This window comes from Ovis canadensis, chromosome 12 (genome assembly GCF_042477335.2).
Source record: "Ovis canadensis isolate MfBH-ARS-UI-01 breed Bighorn chromosome 12, ARS-UI_OviCan_v2, whole genome shotgun sequence".
In the NCBI taxonomy this organism is placed as follows: Eukaryota; Metazoa; Chordata; class Mammalia; order Artiodactyla; family Bovidae; genus Ovis; species Ovis canadensis.
In genome coordinates, this window is record NC_091256.1 from 75,690,056 (window position 1) to 75,705,844 (window position 15,789).

A 15,789-nucleotide genomic window follows, 5' to 3' on the forward strand; every position below is an offset into this window, starting at 1 on the left:
GCAAATATTCATTGCACAGGAGTTCATAAATGGGTAAAAAAAATACCTTTGAGAGCCCAGAACAATTTCAGAATCAGAGTACATGAGAGTCAGTCTTAGAATATTATGATCTAGCCTTTGGCTAAATGACTTTCTCCTGATTTCTGTTCTATTTAACAGGTATATTAATTAGAATGTAGGTCTGGGTACTTGTAACAGAGAGCCAAATTCACAACAATTTAAACAAGAAAGACTTCTAATTCTCTCCCACAAAATAGTCCAGAGACAGGCTGTCCAGCACTGGTGATGGCAGCTCTGTTCTGTGGGATGATAGTCAGAGTCGGGCTGCCTCTGTCTTTATCTGATCTCCACCACCCCAAGATGAGGTGCTTTCACATGCTTCACGGTTGCAACAAAATCCTGGGCGGTCCAGTTTAGCCCTGGAATCCTGGGAACCTGGAACTGATGCTAAGACCTCCTGGATCCTCTTTGGACAGCTCGAGTCTGATACTGATTTCTAAGACTAATCATGTTGAGGCATTTCCCACTGCTTGCCCACCCTTTGCAGGTGGCAAGGACCAAGGACTTAGTTTGAGTTGGGCATGTATGCCAGGAATGCCAGCTGGTCTTCATGCTGAGGTCATGAGCCTTCAGCCAAGGGTGGTGTGGTTTTCTGAGGCACAGGACACACTGACTTCACAGCAAGACATCCTGACTAGCTGCCGGAGAGGAATTCCTTCGAATAATGTTAAATATATTATCTATTTGACTATAAGTAAATGTATATTACTTATTTTGTTCTAAGGTTGCCATATAACTTACAGTTGTACTGTCATTTCTTTACAGTGCCTTTCTGTTGAATTTACATTATTCTGGAGAGAAATCATGAGATTTTTATGATTAAGGTTCAAGACGAAGGCCAATCTACTCTATCAATTCTCTCATCCTGTAATACATACACACTCAGTTCAGACACACACATACACCTCTCCCAATACCCTACCTCCCACTGCATGCATCCAAAACTCCCCTTTTCCACAACTCACAAACACACAACACACACAACACACACACACACACACACACACGTACCCATTATCTCTGGATGGAAAGGGAAGAAAAACCAGGATAGGCAGCTTTCTAGAGCATCCGCTATTCTATCTAGAAGTTGAATCAACCAAAGGTTATGACTCCTCCCATCCTCCTGCCCTGAACTAAATACATTTTCATTCTATAGACCTCGCTTCATGTCTAGACAAAATAGGATAAGTATGAGTTAGTACCAGTTGATTCTGCCAGTTTAACAGGAAAATAACAAGAACCAAAGATCTGTCTAAAATTTGTTCCTGGCAAAGGCAGTATTTGAGATATTTTCTGGTTTTTAAAAAGACATCTAATTGATATGTGGCTCACAAGTGACTCTCTAAAACAGTGAGATTTACTTTTCTTTGTATCTTTCTGCGTGAGTAGTTACCATACTTGCAGCATTTGGGTTAATTATGATGAAAGTTAGATTTCCATCATATATGTTTTTCTTTTCTTTCCACCTTCTCCAAAGTTCTCCTTTAAGGCAGAAACTTTCCATTCTTGGTTTCATCCAAAAGACAAATATTTCTGGGAAAACACCACATTTAAGCTATTCAGCAATTCTGGTGTTATGTAACTGACCACACTAGGACTTTCAATTAACTTTGGTTACATTTTATTGAAACGTGTCACAGACTAGCATAACTAGTGATAATTAAATTTAAAAAAAACCTTTTGTATGTCTTTAAACAGGGAAAAATTCTTTTCAAAAGTGTGCAGCATCTTGTGATGATGACAGAAAGTAAATCTTTAGTCATTTGAAGTATTCTAAAGTTCACTGACTTTATTCCAAGATTGATTTTAGTGTGTTTAAGAATTTTTAATGGCAGTAGGCTTTCCTTTCAGCATTAGTTCCCATAAAACCCAAGCTCTCCCTGTTCCCCTTCCTTCTCTCTCTTGTCTTCTGGTTACTTTTGTTTGGTTATCTTCAGTTGTCGATGCATTTTGAGATTGTTTAGACAATGTCTTCACGTGAGGGAGAATTATGTGCATTAGTGATTTCAAACAACTTCCTATATGTACTAACTTGCAACTCACTTTCTCCATTTCTAGTCTTTATCTTTCTTTCCCATCACTTCATTATCTCTATTTTCTTTCTCTCCATAACTGAACTGATCATATTTTCACCCACAACAAAATGCCCCTCCCATTTTCTCTTTGTTTTCATGTCTCTACCACAATCCCAGTGTCCCACTCTTAAAAACTTGCAGGTATTTTTTTTTTTATTCTTCCCCTCTTCATTTCCTTGCAACAAGCTGCCTATCCTCAAGTTGCAACATTTGTTTTTCCAAAATGTCATTCAGACTCTATTTCAAAATCCTTATCTTGTCTCAGGCTAGGTGTTGATTATTTGGCAAGTACATGACCGTAATAGCTTCCTATCCGATGATCCTACCACTCCACTTTCTTACCTCTAAGCCATCCTTTGGACAAGTATTAGAAACATCTTGTTCACACTCTTTAATCATTTCAGTTTCCTCTTAAATCAAACCAGAAATCCCCACCAACCAACTTCTTTATTTAGACTTCATTTCCCTGGACTACATTAGCCAGTTTTCTAAGCAATTACTATCCTCTGAAGCTTCTATTCTTCCTACTGGAAGACTTCCTTTTCTTCCTTCCAGCACATCTTGCTTTGTTTGTTTGTTTGTTTTCCTTCAAAGCTAGTGATAACACAGCCTTAATAAAAACTGTAGTTATCTGCAAGTCCTTTAAGGGCACTCGCCACCTGGCCCCTTTTCGCAGCTTCCTTTCAGAGACACTGCTCAGTACCCTGCTCTCTAAATCTGCACCTGCTGATCTGTGGTTTTGTAAAGTCATTTTTTATTTTTTCCCTTTATGTTCTTTTTCTGCTTCTAGAGTATAAGCAACCTTAAGGTAGAGATAATATCTAAGATTTATTTATGGTCAGTTCAGTTCACTTGTTCAGTAGTGTCTAACTCTTTGCGACCCCATAGACTGTAGCATGCCAGGCTTCCCTGTCCATCACCAACTCCCGGAGCTTGCTCAAACTTATGTCCATCAAGTCAGTGATGCCATCCAACCATCTCATCCTCTGTCATCCCCTTCTCTTGCCTTAAATCTTTCCCAGCATCAGAGTCTTTTCCAAGAGTCAGTTCTTCACATCAGGTGGCCAAAGTATTGGAGTTTCAGCTTCAGCATCAGTCCTTCCAATGAATATTCAGGACTGATTTCCTTTAGGATGGACTGGTTTGCTCTCCTTGCAGTCCAAGGGACTCTCAAGAGTCTTCTCCCAACGCCACAGTTCAAAAGCATCAATTCTTTGGCGCTCAGCTTTCTTTATAGTCCAACTCTCACATCCATACATGACTACTGGAAAAACCATACCTTTGACTAGACAGACCTTTGTTGGCAAAGTAATGTCTCTACTTTTTAATATGCTGTCTAGGTTGGTCCTAGCTTTTCTTCCAAGGAGCAGGTGTCTTTTAATTTCATGGCTGCAGTCACCATCTGCAGTGATTTTGGAGCACAAGAAAATTTATACTTATATTTATTTATATTAAATATATATTTATTTACTCAGCAACAATTACTAAGCGCTTGCTGAATTTATAGCATGAATTTATCTATGTATTTCTCTGTTAATAGGTCAAATAGTTATTTATTGAGCATCTACCATGTGTTAGGTACCATGTGAGCTGCTGGAGTACAATGATGAGAAAACTGACATTACCTCTGCCTTCATAGAGTTTGGGGGAAATGGATATTTATCAAATAATCACACAATTTGATGAAAAATTACAAATGTGATAGAATTGCAAAGGGAGGAGATGCCATGAGAGCACATATTAGGGTGCTTTAGCCCAAGTGGGAGAGGAGAGGAAGGAGGAATGTCCCCCAAAGAGGGAATCACATGAGTAAAGAAGACTGTAGGTGGGGGACTTCCAGTGGCTAATACTCCATGCTTTTAATGCAGGAAGCCTGTGTTTTTTTTCCTGGTCAGGGAACCAGATCCCACATGCCACAGTGAAGACCGAGGATCCTGCGTGCTGCAACCAGGCCCTGGCACAGTCAAGTAAATAAATAAGAAAGAAAGAAAGACTGGGGTTGCTGAGCCCAGAGAGTGTCTAGAAAGTGAAGTGGATGAAAGAGGCCAACCTGGGCAAAACTTTATGGAATATGAAAAGGATTTAGGTTTTTATTCTTAGCAATGGGGAGCTACTAGAGGGATTTAAAATAGGTAGCCAGTGGAAATTTGCTGTATGACTCAGGGAACTAAAACTGGGGCTCTGTGACCATCTAGAGGAGTGGGATGAGGTGGGATGTGGGAGAGAGGTTCACGAGGGAGGGGATATATGTATACCTATGACTGATTCATGTTGCTATATGCCAGAAACCAACACAATATTGTAAAGCAATCATCTTTCAACTAAAAATAAATAAATTGAGAAAAAATAAGAATAGGAGGTGATGGTATGGTGATTTAAAAAGATAACTCTGATCCCTGCGTGGAGATAGTTTGAGGTAGGAGAGGACACAAAGTGTCGTATTTTTCTGTTCCATATAGAGACTTGATGTTGCTCACTGACTAACCAGTCTGGTTCTTTGTATCATGAAGTTTTTGCTTCAAGCTGCAAAATCTTGAGTGACTCAATCTATAGGTCTGATTTTTCATGTAGTCAGTCTCTTGTAGCTTCTGCAACTTATTGACTTGACACCATTATCACCATCGACAACCTTAACTGAGTATTAACTATGGTGCCAGATACTGTGCCAAAGACTCATTAAATTCTCACTCTGAGCCAGTGAGGAAGGTGTTTATATCCCTGAGTTTTACAGACTTAGAGATGAGACCTTGCCTCTGAGAGAACTGGATTGATCAGGACTCAAATCTAGGTGTCTCTGACTACATGTTCTAGCAGCTTTATTTGGGTTTTCGGTACCACTTCAATATATTATGGAAAAAAGAGGTTCCTTTAGCTCTGAAACAAGATATAATTTGGCTCATTGCCCAATAACTTCTTCCAGAGTCTTGGTCAAAGCCCATCCTGGCATTAGGTCACCCATCTCCCATTTTGTAGAATGTTTTGTTATGTATCACAGAGACCTGCCATTATGTCTGAGCTGATTGTTCTAAGTTTTGATCTTTTCAACCATGTGAACACATTTCTGGATGTCCTTTACAGAAATCTGTAATTAGATGAGCTTATAATGCTTATTAGCCCAACTTACAAACAGTATTCCAGTAACCAACTTCCTCCTCAGGAAAGCATCATCAACAATTAAGAATAACCACCCCCATCTGGTAAACTATTAGTTGAAAAGCGTTTATCATCGTGGCCAGAGGAGTCTTCTGCCTTTGGCCTGCCATCTGTCAAGTGCTATTTATGCTTCGTCTGTTTCCATTTTCTACCCCCTAAGGCAGCCTCTTCTTTGGTTGTAGTTGGTCCATCTAAAATTGACTTGTAATTTGCTTGTCTAAATAAATAACTCCCTAATAACAGAGCATAGAAAAATTTTAACTCCCACCTCATAGTATGTCCGTGATAATTAGTAAAAATAACTTTGGGCTCTCAGAAAATAGTAACAACTCTCTACTGCTTTGAGTGTTTGGAGGACTGGTCATCTTCAACTAAGCATGAGTGGTTCCTTACCTTTTGCAAAGCAGGGTTGAAAGTTCAAGCAAAGAGTTGGTGAATGGAGCAACCCCAGTTAGCAGAGCTAGAAACAGCCATAGCAAGACGCCTGGCTGATGGTGGAAGGCTGAAGAAGGAAAGTTAATGAGCAACATAGCTTATAAGCCTGAAGATTAGGGGGAAGCATTTCATAGGGATGTTGAGAGGATTAAGTGGTTTACATTTGGAAAAACCTTTGATATTGTTGGGGGAAGGAGTTAAGAAGAAGTAACAGATTTATTTGTTTATGTACCTCACCAAAAGTTTTTTTTTTTTTAGGGACCTATAGATAGCTAAGCTTCCCAGGTGGCTCAGTGGTAAAGAATCCGCCTGCCAAGGCAGGAGTTGTGGGTTTGATCCCTGGGTCAGGAAGATCCTCTGGAGAAGGAAATGGCAACCCACTCCAGTATTCTTGCCTGGAGAATCAATCCCATGGACAGAGCAGCCTGGCCGGCTACAGTCTATGGGGTCAAAAAGAGTCGGACACGACTGACTGAGCGTGCATGCGCGGAATGCTAAAGGTATATATAGTTTGTGAATAAAATGGTGCCAAGTGGCTATTATCAGTTCCACTCAAAAGTGGGAAAGTTTTTCAAGCTCATCTGTTTAGGTAAGGGCTTTAGGAAAGCAGAGGCAATATGCACTCAGCAGCCCTAATGCGTGGAAGGAGAGTCCTGGCCCCTCAGTTACTTAGCTTTTTTCACGTAGCTGTTGTTGTTATTACTGTTGCTGTCTTTGGACCGTTTTCCTCTATACTTTCCACTGGGTGCAAGACATCACAGTCTAGCAGTGAGTTTGAAGACAAAGCCTTGGACTTTCCATTTCTATCTTATGCTGATGTTGCCATATTTAAGACAAGTTTTTGCCTACTTATTTCCAAGTACAGTGTCGATTATACTTGCAGTGCTCCGATTCTTCTGTCACACGGTAAATCTGTTACCTGAGCAGACATCAAAAGAACACGCAGATTTCAAACCAAATGCAGTAAATGAACACAGAATTGCACTAACGGGAAAGAGTGTAGGGGTAGGGAGAGAAGAAGATACATTTTTATTCAAGGCCGCGCCGCCTATGTTCCCAAAGCACTCTCTCAGGTGCTTTATTTAGCATAGTTTATTCTGTTAGCTACTTTACATAGGATAGTTTATTTAACACTCACGATAGGCATGAAAGGAAATATGAGGACAAGGCTATGAGAAGAGAGGGTCAAGCTCTAGGTTGAGATATAACAAGTGTCTCATCATTTACCTAGGCACATAAGTATTACTCCATGTCAACCTACATACATAACTATACTAGTGAATATAAAAATCGTGAATTTTTATGTTTTTTACTTTTTTCTTGCAGCCACAGATGTAGAGTAAAATCTAGAAAAGCATGATGTCACAGAAGCCAATGATTAAATAAATGAATAAATGGAATATATAAATTCTGTATTTCCATTTCTTGATAGATTCTCTTAAAGAATCTGCACACAAGCTGCTTATGTTTGCTCTTACCAGTTCTCTATTTATTGGCCCTGAGCAAGAAAAAAATTTTTTTCTTTCTCTCATTTGGGGTTCTTCCATACCTCTTCCCTTTTGCTATTATATCCTAAGAATCTTCTATTGCTCCTGACTTCCAGTGATCACCAAATATGGTGACATAAAACTATTCCTAGCAACATCCTAATGCTTTCAGAATAGATATTTTCTGATTTCCTTCCCCTCCCCTCAGCTAACAAATTTCAAGTGTACAGTACCTGTTAACTATAAACATAATACTGTACAGTAGATCTCTAGCACTTTTTCATCACTGAAGAGCAACTCCTTATTTCCCCCTCCCCTAGCTCCTGGCAACCACCCTTCTACTGTCTGCTTCTACAACTTTGATTAATTGAGATACGGCATGTAAATGGAATCATGCAGTATTTGTCCTTCTGTGACTGGCTTACTTAACTTAGCATAATGGCATCTAGGTTCCTCTATGTAGTTCAGTTCAGTTGCTCAGTCATGTCTGACTCTTTACAACCCCATGGACTGCAGCACGCCAGGCTTCCCTGTCCATCACCAACTCCCAGAGCTTACTCAAACTCATGACAACTGAGTCGGTGATGTCATCCAGCCATCTCATCCTATGTTGTCCCCTTCTCCTCCTGCCTTCAATCTTTCCCAGCATCAGGAATGAGTCAGCTCTTTGCAGCAGGTGGCCAAAGTATCGGAGTTTCAGCTTTAGCATCAGTCCTTCCAATGAGTATTCAGGACTGATTTCCTTTCGGATTGACTGTTTGGATCTCCTTGCAGTCCAAGGAGATCTGTGTAGTTGCATATGACAAGATGTCCTTCTTTTTCAAGGCTGGATAATATTCTGTTGTCTATATATATCACATCTTTACCCACGGATGCACTGATGTCCATTTACATTGTTTCCACATTTTGGGTATTATACATAGTTCTGCAATGAATGTGGGAGCACTCAGGTCTCTCTAAGATCTTGATTTAAATTCTTTTGGATAAATACCCAGTAATGGAATTGCTGGATCATAAGTTCTATTCTTAATTTACCGAAGAACCTCCAGATTGTTTTCTATAATGGCTGTACCAATTAACATTCTTACCAATAGTGTTCAAGGGTTTCTTTTTCTCCACATTCTGGTCAACATGTGTAGTTTTTTGTTTGTTTGTTTGTTTTTTAAGTAAAGGCCATCCTAAGAGGTGTGAGGTGATATGATATCTTATTTGGTTTTGATTTGCATTTCCCTGATGATTAGTCATGGTGAGCTTCTTTTCACAGAACTGTTGACCATTTGTACATCTTTGGAGAAATGTGTTTTTTAAAGTCCTTTGCCTATTTAAAAATTCAGTTATTATTATTTTTGCCATTGAGTTATAGGAGTTCCTTATATATTATGGATATAACTCTTTATCAGATGTTGCTTGCTAACATTTCCTCTGATACCATAGGTTGCATTTTTACTCTGTTTCCTTTGCTGTGCAGACGTGTTTTAGTTTGATGTGGCCTCACATATCTGTTTTTTATTTTGTTGCTTCTGGTTTTGGTGTCATGTCCATGAAATCAATGCAAACACCAATGTTATGAAGCTTTTACCTTATGTAGTCTTCTATGAATTTTATAGTTTCAGGTCTTCTGCCTAAGTCTTTAATTAATTTTGAGTTGATTTTTGTGTATGATGTTAGATGTGTTCAGTTTCATTCTTTTGCGTGTGAACATCCAGTTTTCCCAGCACTATTTGTTGAAACTTATCAGAACTAACAAATGAATCGAGTAAAGTCGCAGGATATAAAATTAATATATGAAAATCAGTTGCATTTCTATACATTAATGATGAACAATCTGAAAATGAAATTAAGAAAACAGTCCTACTTAAAAAACCATTGAAAAGAATAAAATGCCTAGGAATAAACTTAACCAAGGAGATGAAAGATGAACTGCTGGTATCTTTTAAACAAAACTTGACCTGTTCTTTTAGGACTATATACGGTCATAGGTAGATTAATCTAGTAAATAAATTCAAACTTAGTTATAAATGGCTTACTGATTTATCCTCCCCAGATACTGATTAGGAGTATTTTAACCCAAAAGTATGTAATAAGGTAATACTGGCTGAGCTGCCTGCAGGTGGAATATTTTAAAATAAATATTAAAAAATTGTAAACTGCAATACTTGGTTGTTCTGTCTAGTAGAAAACCAGCCTTTTTTTGAGGAATAACATTTGGACAAAATCATGTACATTATTGGGTATAAATACAAGTAGTTATTCTTGGAAAATCTCTCTGAAATTATTTAGTGAGAAGACATCATTTTAGATTTCCACACATTGCACATGTACAACTGTTCAGTGAGTCTGGGAAAATGCAGTTTGGGAGGAAGTGCGATAATAATAAGGGAATGGAGCTTTTTTGATCATGTCCTAGGTGAGTTGTATACATATTCCACTTAATCCTCTTTCAGACTCTATGAGGTAGATGTTCGTTCCATTTTGTTATTAATCTGGTTTAGTCACTAAGTCGTGTCCAACTCTTTTGTGACCCCATGGACTGTAGCCCACCAGGCTCCTCTGTCCATGAGATTTCCCAGTAAGCATATTGGAGTGGGTTGCCATTTCCTCCTCCAGGGAATCTTCCCGACCTAGGGATCGAACCCATGTCTCCTGAATCAGCGGGCGGATTCTGTACCAGAGCCGTCAGGGAAGCCCTTGTCCCATTTTACAGATGACGAAATGAAAGCCCAGGGAAGTAGCACCCAAGTTCACTCTTAATGTAAAACCAGGATTTGAAGCTGCATCTGCTGGAAGCCTCTTTTCCTCTTACTCATCAGGTAGCCTGCCAGGGAGTTGGTGGAGAGGAGGCTGATGAGATCTGAAACTTGACTGGACCCTTGTGAGTTATAAGCTGCCCTGTCCAAGAAGGCTTCCTGGGAGGGGCAAGTTTGAAGAAACTTCTTAATATCCCTGAACTAGAAAATTTTAAGGGGTCATCCCCAAATTCACAGCCAAAAATCAGGTTAAAGTAGTTGTGAAATTAATCTGATGGGTTGTTTAACTGTCCCCAGGTTTATCTTGTGTTCTTCAGGATCACTGAATAGGGGTGCTCCTGGAATGGCTTAAGAGGCAGGTGGTAGGTCTTCCACACCATTTTCCTCTGGACACTGGGGACACGCTATGCTGGTGGTCATTGAAAGGTCAAGTTTACGTACTTTCGTAAAAATAGAAATAATCAAAGCTTGATAAAAAGAGCATCCCTTCTGTCCAATAGTTTGTGGTGGTTTGTGGGGAACTTTGCTGAGTGACTTCAAGAAGTTCTGAAGTGTCCAAAGATCTTTTTATTTTTCCTGGATGCACCCTCACTGTCATTTATTTTTGCTTTCCTGGGAACACCAGTACACTGAATTCTCTAGCTTTTCAGTTCATAATACATTTGTTATTAACCAAAGCCCAGCCTTATGCCTCGGCATGGCAATTAGTGAGAGGCCTTTCTTTTAAAAAAATTTAAAGGCTATTAAATTCATTTAGGGGAGAACAGTATAAAAGACATGAGCGCTAAACTTTTTTTTTTTTTGCAATTGGCATGGAATTCTGTCATGTGCCAATGTTTGATTATATTATCATCTGGAATTTCGCTGTTGATTTACTTTCTGTTAGGACAAAACTCCCTCCGGCAGTGTCCTCCGAATGGCTCTCTCCCCGAGGTTATCATCCCACGGTGTCCCTACAGTACAGACAACTCAACCCATGGTGACGACTCACAAAGACTCACGGAACCTCCCGGGCCGCCGGTGGCCCAATTTCCACGCTGTCAGTCTCAGCAGAACTCTCTCCTGCTTTGCCCCTTTCCCTGCCACAGTGGCCAGTTACAGTTGATGAGCCTTAAACTATGGGGGGCTAGAAAGACGTCCAGAGGCATTTCCTGTTGGTGGTGTGCTGGTTCAGAACAAGCGCATCCCTGGGGCATGGGTTTTGGAATACCCTCTGACCAATTCTCTCTCTCTCTCTTTTTTTTTTTGTGTGTGTCCTTATGAAAAGCTTGCTGGCTTCTAGTACTGCCGTTCTCACTGGGGTCGCCCTTATTGAATCTAAATTCCATAGGTAACAAGCAGATAATAGACGTTTATCCGACCCCCTCCTCCCATCCCTTTTTGCACCGCTTCCCCCTTTATTTCTTTGAGCGAAAGAAGGAAAAACACACTTAGATCCCCGATACCACACCCGGATCTTTTGGGGGCACCTAGTGGCCAATCAGGAAAACCTGATCCACTAGAAAGGGTGGCTGGCTGCCGATCGAATTCAGAGCTGGAGAAATCACGGCGTGCTAACTTTATCCGCGGGATTTCAGAAAGGGAGAGTGTGCTCCCGAGCACAAACAGGAAAGCCTGACATCACGGAGCGGCGGGGTGGCGTGGGGAGGAGTCTGCGGCGCCCTCGCTCGCCGGCTCGCTCGCCGCGCTCCCTTTGTGGCCGAGTCGCGCGCACCGGCGGCGGCGGGCGCGTGTCTGTGCTCCGTGCGCGGCGGCCGCGCGGGGCCGGGGCTTGGAGGCGCCGCGGCGGAGACGCGCGGGGATCGCGTTCGCCTGGGAGCGGGGTGCATCATGCCGCGTCCACACACCGGAGAGAAAACTGAGAATGAAATTGCTTTGGCAAGCTAAAATGGTAACGAGAACTCTTTGCCTTCTCCCGACGCTGCTCTGGTGGGGAATCTTCTCCCGCTTTCTCTGGGCGGGTTTTGGACTCCCTCGGAGTGAACGGAGCCATCCGATCCCAGACTTTGGAGCTCAGAGCTTTCTCTCTCGGCTTTCTCCGCCTTCCTCTTTGCGTGTCTTCTCCCTTTAAACCATACTTATTTTTCTCAGCAGTTGCCTTTGGTGTATCTGGGCTGATGTATGTCAGCAAAGAAAAACTTTTCAGGCAAGAGGTCTGTGAGTCTGGGTGAACCGCGGAGCGCCTCTGAGTCCCAGCGGCTCTTTAAACACAAACTTCAAGTTTAGGGAAACCCAGGGGGTCGCTGCACGCAGCCGATGTGTTGCTTTTTTTTCTGCACTTGCCAGGTTATTTGACGGAAATAAAAACTTTTTCCCTCCCGCTAACTTTCTGGGTTCCCAAACAATAAGAGGAGAAAAAAGACATGCGAAGCATTTAGTTCCAAAGGAGCGAGCACTCTTAGCATTTTAAACACTTTTTTGTGGCAGAGTTTAAAATGCAGTTTGCTCCAAGAACAGAGCCACTTGTAAAGAGACAAACTTTTTCTGCCAGTGAATTCTTTTTCCTCTCATTTAAGGAGGAAAAGTGAACCAGGACTAAACTTCAGTTTCTTTAAGAAAGAAAAAAAGACTTTAAAAAGGTATTTAAGATAGTGAAGGAGCCTAGGAAAAATAACTAAATGGAAAAGTCCTGGGCTCTTGATAGCATAGCAAAGGGCTGGAGGGCCAAGAAAATCTCAGTATTCCCTCTATCACAGTGTGTCTTATGTTGCCCTGATTGTAATATTTATTTTGAACAGCCCATCTTATGCCCTGAGTGCTGCTGTAAGCAGCAAAGCAGCTGGGATAGATTGGTTAGCAGAGAGGGAAAAAACAAACAAACAAACAACTTTTTCTGTTTCTTTGTCCTGTCTCCTGGCAGAGCTCGATTCAGGACTGGGGTGAAGAGGTAGAGGAAGGAGCTGTTTACCATGTCACCCTCAAGAGAGTCCAGATTCAACAGGCTGCCAATAAAGGAGCGAGATGGCTCGGGGTGAGTAAAGCTGGGGAGACTGTGAGCCTTGGACTTGCAGGGCCTCTTGCTCTGTGAATATCATTATTATTTAGCAGAGGCAGGTTTTTTTTTTTTTTTTTCCCCTCCATTTCTTCTCTTTTGGCCTTAAAAAGGAAACTGCCAATGAGCAAGTGTTTGCACTAGCCATACCGGTCTGGTTTTGTACTTATTCTTTGCCGAAGCGTCTCCCTTAGGTTTGTCAATAATTCAGAACCTCTTAGAAACATCTTGAGGTATTTGGAAAGTAGAGTAGGGTGGAGTGGCAGAAAGTAACATAGATTAACAGGACCAGCAGATAGCACCGAGTCAGACAAGAGCCGTTTTGCCCCGCTGCCATCCTTTTCTCTTCGTCTCCCCCGCTTTTGATCCTGACAGCCCTTCTCCCACTCCTGTTCCTTGACCAAGTACCCAGAATGCTCAGGGGCGCTGATACACCAAATCAGCCTCCTATGGGGGATGGCGCATTTCCCACGGTTACATCCTTTACACGGTATGTAGTGTCCACCACTTTATGCGTCCGGTGCGTGGAGGGATGGGGCTTTGGAGAAACACTGCTTCCATAAACAACATCCCCCACCTCCCTCTGCTGAGATTTTAAAGCATTGGGTGAGAGCATGTGAGTTATTCATTATCTGCTTAATGGATAAGCAGATTCATTATCTGATTAATTCATTATCTGATTAATGGATCCTTCAGCATATCCCAACTAAAGGGGCTGTGGGAAGCCTGGGCAGACATCATCATGTGGAAGAACGAAGGAGTTCTTCATCTGGAGGTAGAAGGAATCCTCCGAGAACAGTGAGGTGACAGAGAGCCTTGAGAAAGAAGATAGCTGTAAGCGGAACAGAGGGGACGGAGTGTGGTTTCCCTGGGCCTTATTCTGGCCATACTCAGGCCTCACAGCTGATGGGCTTGAGAACAGTGAAGATTATGCACTGGCATCCAATCTCTACTGGTTTTGGATTTCAGAAAATCCTTTTTTTTTTTTTTTTTTTTTAAATTTGATCAACAGTCAAAGGTCAGGTGCGAAAGAGGACAGGAAACAAAAAACTGCCCAGGGCTTTAAGACCAGAGGCAGCATGTGACTTGTAATTCCTGGAGTTCAAGGCAGGATGGCCAACAGCAATGATTTCCTCTTCCGTGGGTCTCCTGGGCTGCTGACACAGGCATTCATTGCTTTGGGCTTCCCCAGCTGCTTCAAGTCAGGCTGCGTATTTGGGATTGAAGTACCACCCTCTAGGGCCGTCAGTTGTTAGGTGCATCTGCAGATATGGCCTAGAAAGGTAGAAGCTTTTCCTTTGAAAGCCTGAGGTCTTCACTTATTAAGCAGGTACCTTACTCGGAATATGATTTTGGAATTAATTAGGTGCATCACCAGCAGACCTGATAGGAAAAACAGAACTAGAGTTCTGACAAGTCATCACTTTATTTTTGGTGGTTGGTTGCGTGTATTGCATTTTATTTAAATACTGTATTGATGTGGTTTGGCCCAAGTATTTCAAAATGATTCACAAGCTTCTGAAGCAGCTGCCTTCAAAAGGGTCATTACATTTTCTGATGCCAGGTTGTTCCTCTCTTTATAATGAAACTGATGTTGCTTGGATGACAGATTTAGTTTTTGGCCACACACAATAGCCGTGAATGAGTAAGTCACGGGAAAATGGACAGGTTAACTCTGTAGGTCCCAAACACAACGAGGTACGGTTCATTTAGATGTCCCCAGTTATTTGGTAATTCTCACTGACCATTGTGCTCACGGGACTCCTCTTCTCTCTGCCCTCTTCCAGAGTCCTCACATTTATGCATAGTTCAGAGTTGGTTCATCCTGGATTTAGCAGTAGAGCTAACCAAGAGGGAAATATGTGAAAAGATTGCTTCTAGTTGATGGAGGAATTTGTCCCCTCCTCCCATTTCAACAAAGTATGATTTGCTGTGATCACCCCTGGTGCTCAGGAACCAGTTCTAGGAACCCTCCCACCCCAATCCCCCTTGTTTTCTTGTCTTCGGTGTCCTGTTGGGAAGCACTGTTTTTGTCCTTGGAAATTCCAGGCTTAATTAAATGTGACTCAACCAATTGAGCCATAGCAATTACAAAGCTTTTCTCTTTAGGCCTGTGCGTGGCTTCTCTATACTTGTTTTTCCAGTCACCCTTTCAGAATTCTTCAGAGCAACCAGTTTTCTTTATTGACTTATTATTGACCTATAGCTGATGTGCACTCCGTTGTTAGTGGTCCCATATGCTACATGATGATTTGACATTTGCACACATTTATGCAATGATCACCATGATAATCCTAGTAAGCATTTGTCCCCATACAAAGTCACTGCGATGTTATCGACCGTATTCCTCATGTCGAAGCACCTGGGTTTATAGTGAACCAGAGATGGAGATGAGGTGAGCTTATGTCAAAATATGACAATGGTTCATGAGGAAAGGTGGAGTTGTGATTATCTCTTTCCACATGAGGAAACTAAAGTCCCGAGAAGTTAAATCGCTTGCCGGGGTCACACAGCTAGGAAGTGGTAGAGGCTGGATTTGAACCCAAATGTTTAGTTCCTTGCTAATGGGGGCTGCCTGGGACCTGAAGGCTGCTTCCATAGTAGTGGAAGAAGGCATTGACTTAGGAGAACAAGGATGCTTATCATATACTTTCCCCCTACGTAGTACCTGGTGCAAGACTCCAGACATACGGCTTTCTTTTCTTTATGCTTTGAGTGATAACTTGAGCTGCAAATTGAGATACTTGTTGTGAAGATGTGTTTCTTGTTGATAAGCTCTTCATCTTGAATGTGTAAAGTGTGGGGCACCAAAGACGTGCGAGCTGATGTAGCACCTGAGG

The 15,789-nt window shown here is 41.7% G+C and overlaps 1 protein-coding gene across 3 annotated transcripts in view; it reads left to right on the forward strand.

Moving 5' to 3' along the window:
- The first annotated feature begins 11,431 nt into the window (after positions 1-11,431).
- RGL1 (ral guanine nucleotide dissociation stimulator like 1) overlaps positions 11,432-15,789 on the forward strand; it is a 134,291-nt gene continuing 129,933 nt past the window's right edge. For 2 of the 3 annotated variants that reach the window (XM_069546270.1, XM_069546272.1), the window contains exons 1-2: positions 11,470-11,848; positions 12,818-12,928. In XM_069546270.1, coding sequence (XP_069402371.1) covers positions 11,822-11,848; positions 12,818-12,928 — 138 coding nt within the window. In that variant the 5' untranslated portion in view covers positions 11,470-11,821. Of the gene's footprint in view, positions 11,849-12,817; positions 12,929-15,789 lie in introns of all 3 variants that reach the window. The other variant, XM_069546271.1, reaches the window with a different exon arrangement.